The sequence below is a fragment of the Plecotus auritus genome, assembly GCF_963455305.1.
Source record: "Plecotus auritus genome assembly, chromosome: 2".
NCBI classification, from domain to species: Eukaryota; Metazoa; Chordata; class Mammalia; order Chiroptera; family Vespertilionidae; genus Plecotus; species Plecotus auritus.
The window spans coordinates 33,232,109-33,246,839 of NC_137771.1; the positions used below are offsets into that span (position 1 = coordinate 33,232,109).

General features: G+C 42.0%; 1 protein-coding gene across 2 annotated transcripts in view; it reads left to right on the plus strand.

Annotated features, from left to right (window-relative positions):
* NDC1 (NDC1 transmembrane nucleoporin) overlaps positions 1–14,731 on the plus strand; it is a 61,583-nt gene that overhangs the window by 14,351 nt on the left and 32,501 nt on the right. For both annotated transcript variants that reach the window (XM_080655940.1, XM_080655939.1), the window contains exons 6-8: positions 4,054–4,162; positions 6,881–6,932; positions 9,641–9,776. In XM_080655940.1, the coding sequence (XP_080512066.1) occupies positions 4,054–4,162; positions 6,881–6,932; positions 9,641–9,776 (297 nt within the window). The remainder of the gene's footprint in view (positions 1–4,053; positions 4,163–6,880; positions 6,933–9,640; positions 9,777–14,731) is intronic.

Genomic DNA, 14,731 nt, shown 5'->3' on the forward strand with positions numbered 1-14,731 from the left:
GGTCTTTTTGTTGTTGCTAATCCTCACCCGAGGATATTTTTCCATTGATTTTTAGGGAGAGTGGAAGAGAGAGGGAAAGATAGAGAGAAACATCGATGTGAGAGAACACATTGATTGGTTGCCTCTTGTATGAGCTCAGACCAGGGCCTGGGCTGGGAAGGAGCCTGCAACCAAGGTACGTGCCCTTGATCGGAATCGAACCCAGGACCCTTTGTTCTGCACGCTAATGCTCTATCCACTGAGCCAAACCGGCTAGGACAACATTTTTTTGTTTTTGTTCTGTTAATCCATACCCGAGGATTTTTTCCATTGATTTTTTTTAGAGAGAGTGGAAGGGAGAGGGAGAGACAGAAACATCAATGTGCGAGAGACACATTGATTGGTTGCCTCCTGCATGCACACTGACCAGGGCCGGGGAACCTGCAACCAAGGTACATGCCCTTGGACCAGAATCGCACCTGGGACCCTTCAGTCCGAGGGCCAGTGCTCTATCCGCTGAGCCAAACCAGCCAGGGCAACATTTTTTTTTTTAATGTATCTTTATTGATTTCAGAGAGGAAGGGAAAAGGAGAGAGAGAGAGAAACATCAGTGATGAGAGAGAATCACTGATTGGCTGCCTTCTGTACACCCCCTACCAGAGATCGAGCCCACAACCTGGACATATGCCCTGAACAGAATCAAACCAGTGACCTCTTGGTTCCTGAGTCAACATTCAACCGCTGAGTCACACCTGGCTGGGCGGGCAACATTTTTTTTATACAAGCAATAACAAGCACTATTATTGTTATTATTATTAACATCATCATCCTTATTTTGGGTGTTGCCTGTCAGCCAACTTCACAAGAATATTGTGGTATTATTTTTATTATAAACTATTTAAGTACTATAGATAAAGTGAAAGTTTCCTTTGACCTCTGTGACCAGTTTCCATCTTTGCCTCAGAAGTAGTGACTGGTTTAGGATATATATTCTTCCAGACCATATATTGTATATTTGTATATATATTTATCCATAACATATTTTGTGGGCTGGAGTTTCCATACATAGTTTATGTTGTACATATTATTCAGTAACTCCTTTTATCATGTATAATAGAAAAAATTAGATCTTTTAAAAAAATCTAATTTTAACCAATTTGCGTTAGCTCATTAGATTTTTTTTCTTTAAATTTTCCTACACTATTAAAAACAGTTGCATTAATGATAGACAGATAAGGAAAAGTTGAACATTAGCATGGAATAGAGGACAAAGAAATGGATGCACATCAAGACCGGGCTTGGCAAGTTCTAGGTCAGCCGTGGGCAAACTACGGCCCGCGGGCCGGATCCGGCCCATTCGGCTGTTCTATCCGGCCCGCGGAGCTGAAAGAGCGGAGGGTTCTCTTGCTCTCCCCTCCGCTCCTTTACTTTGAATTTATATTAGTTCACATAAACACTCCATCTATGCTTTTGTTCCGGCCCTCCGGTCCAGTTTAAGAACCCATTTTGGCCCTTGAGTCAAAAAGTTTGCCCACCCCTGTTCTAGGCCAACAAGACTGAAAGTATTAAATAAGATTGATAGAGCCTGGCACATAGTAAATATTCAGTAAATGGTAGCTGATAGCCAAACCATAGAAGAAACCCAATAGGGAATTGAAAAACACTTCAGTTTGGGAAGAAGAATGTATATTAGCTGTTCTCAACGTATCTACTGAAATGTCGATCTGCTTCCCTGGCCTCTTAGTACCCAGTGAGTAATGGTTAAAGTGAAAGCTACAATAGGGATAGTCCAAAAACTATGCCAATTTTATTGGTTGGGGGGACAGGGGAAAAAGCACTAACAGGATAGTGCAATTACATATCTTGCACTTGGATAATGTTTGAATAAGCCAATGTACTTGAAGTTGTACAGTTAGTGGCTAAGTATTCACATGGGCTGCTTTTTGTAAGATACTATAGAAATCGGCAGACATGGTATGAAGATATAACTTCCACCTAAGTTCTATAAATTTTACTGTACTTCAGCTTCTGAAATTCCTTAAAAAAGGATTGGCCCTGACTTGACCGGTTTGGCTCAGTGGATAGAGCGTCGGCCTGCGGACTCAAGGGTCCCAGGTTCGATTCCGGTCAAGGGCATGTACCTTGGTTGCGGGCACATCCCCAGTAGGGGGTGTGCAGGAGGCAGCTCATTGATGTTTCTCTGTCATCGAAGTTTCTAACTCTCTATCCCTCTCCCTTTCTCTCTGTAAAAAGTCAATAAAATATATTTTTTTAAAAAAAGGATTGGCCCCAATCCTATATAATAAAAGAGTAGTATGCAAATTAACCATCACTCTGTCACAAAGATGGCGGCGACCAGTCCCCTCAGCCCCACCCTGGAGTGTTTGGGCCTGTTGGCCCGGCCAGGGGTCACGGGGATTAAACGGAGAGGCAGGATCTGCCCACTCTGGTAGCGGATCCAGCCTCGCCGCTCTGCTGCTGCTGCTGGAGTGTTTGGGCTCGTTGGCCCAGCCAGGGGTCACGGGGACCAAGTGGAGAGGCAGGATCCACCCACTCTGGCGGCAGATCCAGCCTCACTGCTCCCCAGCCTCTGGAAGTATCCGGGCCTGTCAGCTGGGCCAGGGGCCTCGGTGGGCTTCGCTCCCTTCTCTGCTTTGCTCAGTCTGTAGGAAACCCTATTCTTGCAGGAATAGGCCCAAGGAAGCCCTATTCTTGCAGGAATCTTCCTGTAACGGGCCTCTAGTCTGTAATAATAAAAGCGTACTATGTTAATTAGACTGGACATCCGAATGACCTCTGGATGAAGCTGCAGTGGTGGGGGCCAAGGCAGAGGCGGTTAGGGGCGAGCAGGCAGGCAGGCAGAGTGGTTAGGGGCGATCAGGCAGGCAGGCAAGTGGTTAGGGGCAATCAGGCAGGCAGGCAGAGTGGTTAGGAGCCAGTGGTCCCGGATTGTGAGAGGGATGTCTGACTGCCAGTTTAGGCCCGACCCTGCAGGTCCGCAGTCGGACATCCCCTGAGGGGTCCCAGATTGTGAGAGGGTGCAGGCTGGGTTGAGGGAACCCCTCCCCCGCACATGAATTTCATGCACTGGGCTTCTAGTATTATAATAAGCACAAAAGAATTTACATATTGCTTTATATGTATAAGATTATAGTAAGCTCAAAAGAAGACCAGAACTTGGGAAGATCATCTTTTGCTCATTAGATTTCCTTAGATTCTTTCCAATAATTTTAAAATATTTTTTTCATTGGCGTTTCAGGGCCAAGAATAGGAGAGGGTGTTGCTTGTCAGCCAACTCTTATTTCATAAGAAATATGTGCGTTTTTTTTTTTCAGGAAAAGTTCATATTTTTTCTTATTTGATTACTTTCTCTTAGATTGATAGAATTGGAAGGTACCCACTAAGGAACTATTTAGCTGGTTCAGCCTTCTTGCTCAGTGTTGTATGAAAGAGGAGAGCACTAGAACTTAGGTTTCCTGATTTTTAGGCTTGTGTCATCTTCACTGTCTGAAAATAACATTTTAAAAAATTAGTGTAGAGGCAGTATGCATTATCTTTAAGATTACAGGTTCTGAAGCCAGCCTACCTGGATTAAAAATCTCCGATTTTCATTTTGCTAGTAGGTAATATTGGTTAAGTTACTTAACCTCTTTGTGCCTCCTAGTTTTCTCATCTGCAAATTTGAGGAAAATAATAGAACCTCCTTCATAGGGTTCTTGTGAAGTTTAAATGAATTAATACATGTAAAATGCTTACAATAGTACCTGATACATCATAAGCACCCAAAGAATGTTAGCTGCTATTGTGATGATGATGATGATTTTTTACTTTGTCTCCATACTCCTTAGTATAATCATAGTTTGATATTGTTAATTTTCTCAATTCTGATCTTTTATATCAATGATAAACTTGATATAACATCAGAATAGTTGATATTTTGCTTCTAGAATGAACTTTGTCTTTTATGCAACGATTATAGTTTATGTGTGGACTATTGTAGTTATGTGCTTGCTTTAGAATGAACCACATCTCTCTTTGGGTGCATTATTTGATTCTGTTTTTCTTTTTCTACAGCAATACAAGTTCTTGCGCTTTAGGAGATCTTTGCTCTTACTAGTTAAACACAGTTGTATGGAATCACTGTTCCTGATTAGAAATTTCTGCATTGTGTATTATTTTCTTGGTAAGAATTCATGCTTTTTGATAGTGTATGTGTTAGCTCATAGCTCAGAAAATGTCAGTGACATTCTTGATTGTTTTTATATTTTTCCTACATTTGTATGTGTGTGAATAGCCTAGCCCAGTGGTCGGCAAACTCATTAGTCAACAGAGCCAAATATCAACAGTACAACGATTAAAATTTCTTTTGAGAGCCAAATTTTTTAAAAAATATATTTTATTGATATTTTACAGAGAGGAAGGGAGAGGGATAGAGAGCTAGAAACATCGATGAGAGAGAAACATCGATCAGCTGCCTCCTGCACACCTCTCACTGGGGATGTGCCCGCAACCAATGTACATGCCTTGACCGGAATCGAACCCGGGACCCTTCAGTCCGCAGGCCGACGCTCTATCCACTGAGACAAACCGGTTTCGGCGAGAGCCAAATTTTTTAAACTTAAACTTCTTCTAACGCCACTTCTTCAAAATAGACTCGTCCAGGCCGTGGTATTTTGTGGAAGAGCCACACTCAAGGGGCCAAAGAGCCACATGTGGCTTGCGAGCTGCAGTTTGCCGACCACGGGCCTAGCCCAACTGAATCATTATTTAGATGGTCAAAAAGTATTTACTTAAGGGAAAATATTGTTAAAGAAAATGTGGAATATACATACAATGGACTGTTATTCAACCTTAAAAAGAAGGAAAGCCTGTCACATGCTACAATATGGATGAATCTTGAGGACGTTATACTGTGTGAAGTAAGCCAGTCACAAAAAGACAAATACTATATGATTTCATTTATATGAGGTGTCTAGAGTAGCCAGACTCTTAGAAACTAAAAGTGGGATATGTTGGTTGCCAGGGACTGAAGAGAGGGAGAAAAGGGGAGATGTTGGTATGTTCAGTGGGTATAGATACTGTAGAAATATGAAAAAACTCTAAATATCTGTTGCACAAGGCACATATATCCACATTACCCACTTAAAAATGGTTAAGATGGTAAATTTTATGTTATGTGTTTTTTAGCACAATTAAAAAATGTTTTTTTTTTTTAAATATATTTTTTATTGATATTTTACAGAGAGGAAGGGAGAGGGATAGAAAGCTAGAAACATCAATGAGAGAGAAACATCGATCAGCTGCCTCCTGCACACCTCCCACCGGGGATGTGCCCGCAACCAAGGTACATGCCCTTGACTGGAATCGAACCCGGGACCCTTCAGTCCGCAGGCCAACGCTCTATCCACTGAGCCAAACCGGTTTCGGCATGTTTTTTTTTTTCAAAAGGGAAAATATATGTGATTTGGTCATTACTTTAGATATAATATATTGCTTTTTATAAGTTTATGATGGTACTAATACAATAAAAATACTCTCTTGCTAAGGGAACCTTGTAGAATTTATTAAAGTGAATTTTCATATAGAAATACAGCAGCTTCAATATAGTGAACAGTACAAGTTAGATGGAAAACATTAATCTCATAGCAGCACATAATAGAAACAAAATCCAACATTCTAAAATACTATTTTCAGACTAATTTTTTTGTGTGCTATGGATATAATTATACTTATATCCATAGAAAAGAGTAGGATCAGTAAAAGGCCATTTTGTTGTCTACCTTTTTCAGTTATAGTTTACATAATCCATTTTTCTACATAGCTTTGAAAATTTTCATTCTCATGTTAATACTTCATTGTATTAACCTACTACAGTCAGCCTAGCTGTTCGCCCATATAGGCATACTTTGCTTTACTGTGCTTCACATTATTGAACTTCACAGATGTTGCATCTTTTTACAAATTAAAGACAAGAACCCTTCACTAGCAATAAGATTATGACTTGCTTTATTGAAATATAGTACTCTGGAATACCACAATATCTCAGAGGTATGGCTGTAGTTGTACATTGGTCTAACAAAGCAGCCATGTCAGCATTTCCATGGTCAGCTATTTCTTTTAAACTTCATTTCTAGTGCTATCATTTTCCATTTTTTTGTTGTACTTTGTTTTTTTTTGGCCAGTTTCCTCTTTTCAGTAATTCATTTTTGTAAAGTGTTACGTGGGTTTACCATGGGAGACAAGGAGGCAACACTACTACATGCTTCATTGTCTGTGCCTGAACTGCATAACTGATGTGAGCAACCAATCACCAATAGACTTTGAAAGAAGAGAAGTGATTGGTCATGGATCTTGGTATGCATCTGTTATCTACATACTTATTTTGTATTGAAAAGCTAGAAATACTGTATTGAGTTGCTCACAGTTAATATACTATGGTAACTGAAATTTGAATTCAGTTGGAGGACTGTTGTTAGTAACTAAACCCTGGTAACTGAAATATGTACATAACAGAACTGCAAAGCAAAGACTGTCTATATTTAGAAATTATTCTTTTGTCTTGCCCATTCTTAAACAAACTAGAATTTAGACCAGGGGTGGGCAAACTTTTTGACTCGAGGGCCACAATGGGTTCTTAAACTGGACCGGAGGGCCGGAACAAAAGCATGGATGGAGTGTTTGTGTGAACTAATATAAATTCAAAGTAAAGGAGCGGAGGGGAGAGCAAGAGAACCGGATAGAACAGCCGGATCCGGCCCACGGGCCGTAGTTTGCCCAAGGCTGATTTAGACTGAGGTCTTGGTGTCTATTTGGCTATTTCATCAATCTCATATTTCAAAATATGATTAAGGTTTGCTTTTATAACTTACTATGTTCATTGCTTTGTATTTCCCCCCCCCAGGCCATATTCCCAAAGCTTGGATTAGCACTGCTATGAACCTTCAGATAGATGAGTAAGTGCTCTATGAAAAGTCTGATTTTAACTCTTAGATGTTTTCATCCATTTAGATGTTTACTTCTTTCCACATGTTTTGATTGGTTTAGCCTTTAAGGTTTTTAAGAATGTGTTCATTTTTTAAAATTTTTTTTATTGATTTCAGAGAGGAAGGGAAAGGGAGAGAGAGATCGAAACATCAGTGATGAGAGAGAATCATTGATCGGCTGCCTTTTGCACGCCCCATACTGGGGATCAAGCCTGCAACCCAGGCATGTGCCTTTGACTGGAATCAAACCTGGGACCCTTCAGTTTGCAGGCTGATGCTCTATCCACTGAGCCAAACCAGGTAGGGCAAGAATTGTGTTCATTTTTTGAATGCACATAGTTCACATAGTCTAAAATTTCAATGATATATAAAAGGGCATGTGATGAAGATTTTTTTGCTCCTGTCTCCAGTCACCTAGTTACTGTCCCCAGAAGTAAGCAATAATTCATTTATTGTTAGAAACAGCTTTTATCCTATCTAATAAAAGAGTAATATGCAAATTGACCGTCACTCCAACACAAAGATCCTGCCCCCATGTGGACACAAGATGGCCGGCAGGGGAGGGCAGTTGTGGGCAATTAGGCCAGCAAGGGAGGGCAGTTAGGGGTGACTGGGCCGGCAGGGGAGGGCAGTTAGGGGCAACCAGACCTGTAGGGGAGGGCAGTCAGTTGGGGGGGACCAGGCCTGCAGGGGAGGGCAGTTAGGGGCAATCGGGCTGGCAGGGGAGGGTAGTTAGGGGCAACCAGGCTGACAAGGGAGGGAAGTTAGGGGTGATGGGGCCAGCAGGGGAGGGCAGTTAGGGGTGACCAGGTGGTCAGGGGAGGGCAGTTAGGGGCAATTGGACTTACAGGGGAGGGCAGTTGGGGGATCCAGGCCTACAGGGGAGGGCAATTAGAGGGGGACCAAGCCTGCAGGTGGGGGGCAGTTGGGGGTGAGCAGTACAGCAGGGGAGGGCAGTTAGGGGTGACCAGGCTTGCAGGGGAGGACAGTTGGGGGTGACCAGGCCTGTAGGGGATGACAGGGTTGACCAGGCTGGCAGGGGAGGGCAGTTGGGGGTGACTAGGCCTATAGGGGAGGACAGTTAGGGGCGACCAGGCCGGTAGGGGAGGGCAGTTACGGGTGACCAGGCCGGTAGGGGAGTGGTTAGGGGGTGATCAGACTAGCAGGCAGAAGTGGTTAGGGGCAGTCAGGCAGCCAGGCAGGCGAACGGTTGGGAGCCAGCAGTCCTGGATTGTGAGAGGGATCCCCGATTGGAGTGGGTGCAGGCTGGGCTGAGGGACACACACACACCCGTGCACGAATTTCATGCACCGGGCTCTAGTATTGTATAAAAGTAGACTTCTTGAGGTGCATGGTATGCCTCTTTTTTTTTTTTTTGTCCTCAATAATCATTCTATAGACAGTCATAATGCTGTTGCATTATTCTAATTTTGCCTATGAGGAACCAAAATTGAGGAGGGTCATGTGACCAGTTGAAGATCATAAGTGGCACTCAGGTATATTGTTCTAGTTATTCCCCATGTACTTGGCAAATAAAACTTTCATCTTTATTTTTGTTTGTTTATTTTTTATAAATCTCACCCAAAGGATATTTTTTCCATTGATTTTTAGAGAGAGTGCAAGGGAGTGGGGGAGGAAAGAGATACAGAGAGAAACATTGATGTGAGAAACATCAGTTGTTGCCTCCTGCACACATCCAAACTGGGGGCCAGGATTAAACCTGCAACCCAGGTACCCTCAACTGGGAATTCAGCCTGAGACCCTTTGGTGCTCGGGCCAACACTCTGTCCATTTGACACCACTGGCCAGGGCAAATCTTATTTTGCAGATAAATGTAAATTTCCCATTAGTATTCTTTTAATTATTATTCTACGAGATTTTGTGTCATATATGGTCTTCATTAGTATCAGTTTTTGGGAGTGGGAATATTGGCATATATGGGTGTTTATGAGATATTATGGTTTCTACCGTGTAGATTACAATTTTTAACTTTTAAAAGTTCCTAGGTAGTGCCCCGCCTAAGTGGCTCAGTGGTTGAGCATCGACTTATGAACCAGGAGGTTATGGTTCGATTCCTGGTCAGAGCACATGCCTGGGTTGTGGGCTTGATCCCCAGTAGGAGGTGTACAGGAGGCAGCTGATCAATGATTCTCTCTCATCATTGATGTTTCTCTCTCTACCTCTCCCATCCTCTCTGAAATCAATAAAAATATATTTAAAAAAGTAAAGATAGTTATTTTTAAGAGTACTATGTGCTTTTAACTACTATGAAACTGTTGGTAGGGTATACAGATAGAGCTGAAATGTTTTCCAGGAGAGGTGCTAGTTATGAATGATTTTTAAGTATCAGTCTAGAAAGCAACAGTAATATAATTTTACTCAACTTCTAGGGGTTGGTTTATAGGTTTGGCTTATTCTTTTTCCATAGTAAGTGGCAGTGAAGATTTTGAACACAAGAAACTGAGTGCCAGTTTAGGTTTACTCTTTTAGGTTCCCTTTATGTTCTTTGTTAGAAGGTATTAGGGAAAGAATTCTATAGGGCACAAAATGAGGGGAGTCTATTACCATTATTATTTGCAAATAGGATTTATTTGTTTCTCAGTGTTGTGCCTAAGTCTGTTAAATGCTTAGACTGTATTTTTCCCCATAGGATTAAGTAGTAATTTTTGTTTTCATAGGCAATTTCATAGGCCTCTTGATACTGTGAGTGGCCTCTTGAATCTCTCATTACTCTACCATGTCTGGTTATGTGGAGTCTTTCTTCTGATGACTTGGTACATCTCATGGATACTCTTCAAAATCTATGCCACAGAGGTTAGTACTGATTTTTTTGTTAATACATTTGTATTTTGGAGTACTACACATACTTATTTTTAGTAGAGCACTGATCAGCATGCTGTTATGCCCAAAGCAATTTTGGTAAATTGGGTTTTGATCTCTTTTCTGAGACTTCACTAGGGATGCATCATTTATTAACCATCATTTACTTTGTTGTTGTTGTTTTTTGTTAATTCTCATCCGACGATATTTTTTTCCATTGATTTTTAGACAGAGTAGAAGGGAGGGAGAGAGTGAGTGAGTAGTACATATCGATTGGTTGCTTCTAGCATGGGGATTGAGCCTGCAACTGAAGTATGTGCCCTTGACTGGAATCGAACCTGGAACCCTTCAGTCCTTGGGCTGATGCTCTATTCACTGAGCCAAACCGGCTAGGGCTGTTGTTATTATATAATGAGGAACAATGTTGGTATTCTGAATTATTGGTAACTGAATTGATTGGACATCTAATGGTATCTGTTTACTATGCTTTACCTACAATCCAATTCTCTTCTGAAGGTTTTCATTTCTCTGTTGAGTACATACTAGAGGGGCCTGAATTTTAAAGTATTTTTATGTGCTATTGATATAGATACTACTAAAATATTTAAATGTAAGGCAATAAAATATTTGTTCTTTGAATGAAACTTTAAAAATGTATATTGAAGCCAGTGGGTGTGGCACAGTGGTGAGCGTCGGCACATGAACCAGGAGGTCATCAGATCGATTCCCAGTCACGACACATGCTTTGGTTGTGGGCTTGATCCCTAGTAGGGGGTGTGCAGAGGCAGCTTATGGGTGTTTTTCTCATTGATGTTTTTATCTCAACATCCCTCTCCCTTCTTTTCTCTCTAAAATCAATTAAAAAAATATTTTGAAAAATGACAAGAGATAACAATACTGGCAAGGATGTATAAAGAAATTATATTGAAGAAATGTTTATTTATATATATAACTAGAGGCCCAGTGCACGAATTTGTGGGGCTGGCTGTGGGGGAGGGGACATGGGAGGTTGGCCTGCTGGGGCAATTGGGGGCGGGGCTGGCCTGGGTGGGGCCATGGGCAGTTGGTGGGCTGGCCCCGCCCCTGATTGGGGTGTGGGACAATCGGAGGTGGAACTGGCCGGGGGGAGGGCCCCTGGGTGGTTGGTGGGCTGGCCCCACCCCCTAGTCAAACTCCAGTTGAACTGTGGGTGAGGGGACAATTTGCATGTTACCCTTTTTTTAAAAAAAATTATTTTATTGAATTTTTACAGAGAGGCAGGAAGGGATAGAGAGTTAGAGACTTTGATGAGAGAGAAACATCAGTCAGCCTCCTCCTGCACACTCCCCACTGGGGATGTGCCCACAACCAAGGTACACGCCCTTGCCCGGAATCGAAGCTGGGACCTTTCAGTCCACAGGCCGACACTCTATCCACTGAGCCAAACCGGTCAGGGCCATATTACCCTTTTTTTTTTTTTTTTTTTGGAGTCAAGACAGTCTTTAATAAATCATGTTGGGAAAATTGGACAGATACATGCAAAAAAAATGAATCTTGACCACCACCAACTTACACCATACACAAAAAATAAACTCAAAATGGATAAAGGACTTAAACATAAGACAGGAAACCATAAAACATTTCTTAAAAATATTTTTCGTTCACTCTTCATGAATTTTCAATTGCAGATTTATATGGAGAAATACAACCTTCCAAGTGGTCCAAGAATCAAAATCAAAAGATCTAGGTTCTAGCCTTAGCCAGGTGGCTCAGTTGGTTGGAGTGTCGTTCTGTACACCAAAAAAAAAAAAGTTATGGGTTTGATACCTGGTCAGGGTGCATACGGGAGGCAGCCTAGCTGTCTCTCTCTGTCTCTCTCTCTTTCATCAATAAAGAAAAACATATCCTTGGGTGACAAAAAAAAAAAAAAAAAAAAAGATCTAGGTTTAAATACTGTGTTATCTTGGTGACTCACTTAACTTCTCTGGGTCTCAATTTCTTGATTTTTAAAATTAGAAGGTTAGGCCACAGGACTGCTGTAGAAGTTCCTCCCTGCTCTAAGTCTTCTACATTTACGTAGGTGCTGATTCTTTTTTTTTTTTTTTAAATAAATCTTTATTGTTCAGATTATTACAGGTGTTCCTCTTTTTTTCCCCCCATAGCTCCCCTACACCTGATTCCCCACCCCACCCCATGCCCTTACCCCCACCGCCACTGTCTTCATCCATAGGTGTAAGATTTTTGTCCAATCTCTTCCCGCACCCTTCAAACGCCCTTCCCCCTGAGAATTGTCAGTCCACTCTCTTTCTATGTCCCTGATTCTATTATATTCACCAGTCCATTCTGTTCTTAAGATTTTTTATTCACTTGATTTTTAGATTCATTTGTTGGTAGGTATGTATTTGATGTCATTTTGTTGCTCATAAATTTTATCTTTGCCTTTTTCTTCTTCTTCCTCTTCTTAAAGAATACCCTTCAGCATTTCATGTAATCCTGGTTTGGTGGTGATGAACTCCTTTAGCTTTTTCATGTCTGTGAAGCTCTTTATCTGACCTTTAATTCTGAATGATAGCTTTGCTGGGTAGAGTAATCTTGGTTGTAGGTTCTTGCTATTCATCACTTTGAATATTTCTTGCCACTCCCTTCTGGCCTGCATAGTTTCTGTTGAGAAATCAGCTGACTGTCGTATGGGTACTCCCTTGTAGGTAACTAACTGTTTTTCTCTTGCTGCTTTTACTATTCTCTCTTTGTCTTTTGCTCTTGGCATTTAGTTATGATGTGTCTTGGTGTGGTCCTCTTTGGATTCCTCTTGTACAGGGTTCTGTGCGCTTCCTGAACTTGTAAGACTATTTCTTTCACCAGGTAGGGAAAGTTTTCTGTCATTATTTCTTCTAATAGGTTTTCAATATTTTGCTCTCTGTCTTCTTCTGGCACCCCAAAAATTCGGATGTTGGTATGCTTGAAGTTGTCCCAGAGGCTCCTTACACTATCTTCATATTTTTGGATTCTTTTTTCTTTTTGTTTTTCTGGTTGGGTGTTTTTTGTTTTCTCATATTTCAGATCTTTGGTTTGATTCTTGGGGTACGTTGATCTACAGTTGAGTTTCTGTATATTCTTTATTTTAGACAGTGTATGCTTAATATCTGACTGGTCCTTTTCCATTTTTTTGGCATTCTCATTAAGGTCCTTGAAGGTCTCACTAAGCTCCTCGGAGGTCTCGTCAAGTTTCTCGGCGGTTTTTAGAAGATTCTTGAGTAACCTTATAAATGTGGTTCTGAACTCTATGTCATCCAGTAGTTTGCTTTCCTCCATTTCTTTCATTCGTGAAATGTTTCTTTGTCTCCGCATTTTGCTGCTTCCCTGTGTTGACGGAGTGGCTTTGTGTGGTAGGTGACCTATAGGGGCCAGTAGCTCAGCCTCCCCAATCACCTGAGGTGGACGCTCTTGGTACACCCCTTTGTGGGCTGAGTGCAAAGTCTTGGTGTAGTTAAGCCTTGATTGCTGTTGGTACACTGGGAGGAATTGACCTCCAGGCCAATTGGCTGTGAGGACCCACTGTGTCTATAATGGAAGAACTGCTGCGCTGGAGACACGCTTATGGTGCAGGACTTGTTTCAGTGGGGCTTTGGTGCTCACTGAGTCTGCCTCTTGAATGTGTCACTTATGGATGTGAGGAGTTGAAATCTGGTGTCTCATACTGACCACAAGGTACACTGGTTTCTGGATTTCCAATGGGGTGCAGGTCAGCTACTGTCTGAGGCCACCCAGCAGGAGCTACATAGAGAACTATAGTTTTCTCCTCTTTGCTTGGGGTTTGGAGGTTTTGGAGCTGTCTTACCCGGGCTGCAAGTTTGCTAGGTTAAGCTGCGATAGGGCAGGCCATTCATATGCTAAAGCTGCTGCTTGGAGCTTGGGTGGGTTTGTAGATTGTGCAGGGCAGGGTCTCAGAGCGTCACTAGGCTAGGGCGTGCAAACAGCGATGGCTGCCAGTTAGCCAGCTCTGCGTCTCCGACGGCGTCCCCGTGTCCCGAGCCCCAGCACAATAAACAATTATTCCTGCATGCAGCCCTGCAAGCAAGCCTCCCTCACTTTCCGTCCCGATGGCAGACAGTCCAGCTTCTCCCCGTAGGAGTTTGGGTCTCCCGCTTCTCCCCAGAAACTGGAGTTCGTAGTAATTGGGAGCTTGTCTCCCTTCGGGTTGAAAAAAGCAGCGCTCCCAGTCGCCCGCCGCCAGCCCGATTTGCGCGCCTCCGTACCTCAGCTTTTCAGCGCTTGTGCACCTCTCAATGCTGTTAGCTCTTTCCTTATAGTTGTAGAACTTCCACTCAGCCAGCTTTCCCATGGTTCTGGGTGATAGATGTTTTGTCTTTTAGTTGTAGTTTTGAAATTGTGTGATGCAGCAGTTTAGGTGTTTACCTACGCCACCATCTTGGATCCTCCCATGTTACCCTTTTTTATATAGGATTTTAATCCTCATCCGAGGATATGTTTTTATTGATTTTTAGAGAGTGAGGAAGGGAGAGAGAGAGAAACATTGATGTGAAAGAGAAAAATCCATCAGTTGCCTTTTGTACCTGCCCTGACCAGGGATTGAACCCACAACATAGGTATGTGCCCTGATTGGGAATTGAACTCCTCTAGTGTATGGGACTAGGTTCCAACAACCAAGCCACTGAGCCAGGGCTGAAGAAATGTTTTTAAATGGATGGGATTTACATTGTCTTTATCATCCAAGTGTTTGTCTTGGAAAATGAGTGTTTTGGTTTCATTTTACCATCTCTGTAGGTTTATATTTTTTAGTGGCTTCAAAGAATCTTTGCTTCTAAAATTTGTTTCATTACTGGAAACCAGAGATCTAATAAAATTGAAAGAGTAACCTTTTAGAAAGTAGTATGTTTGGGTATATATAACTTTAATACAACCTATTTGCAAGGAACAGTAAAGATGTTAATTTGGTCTCTTTTTATAAC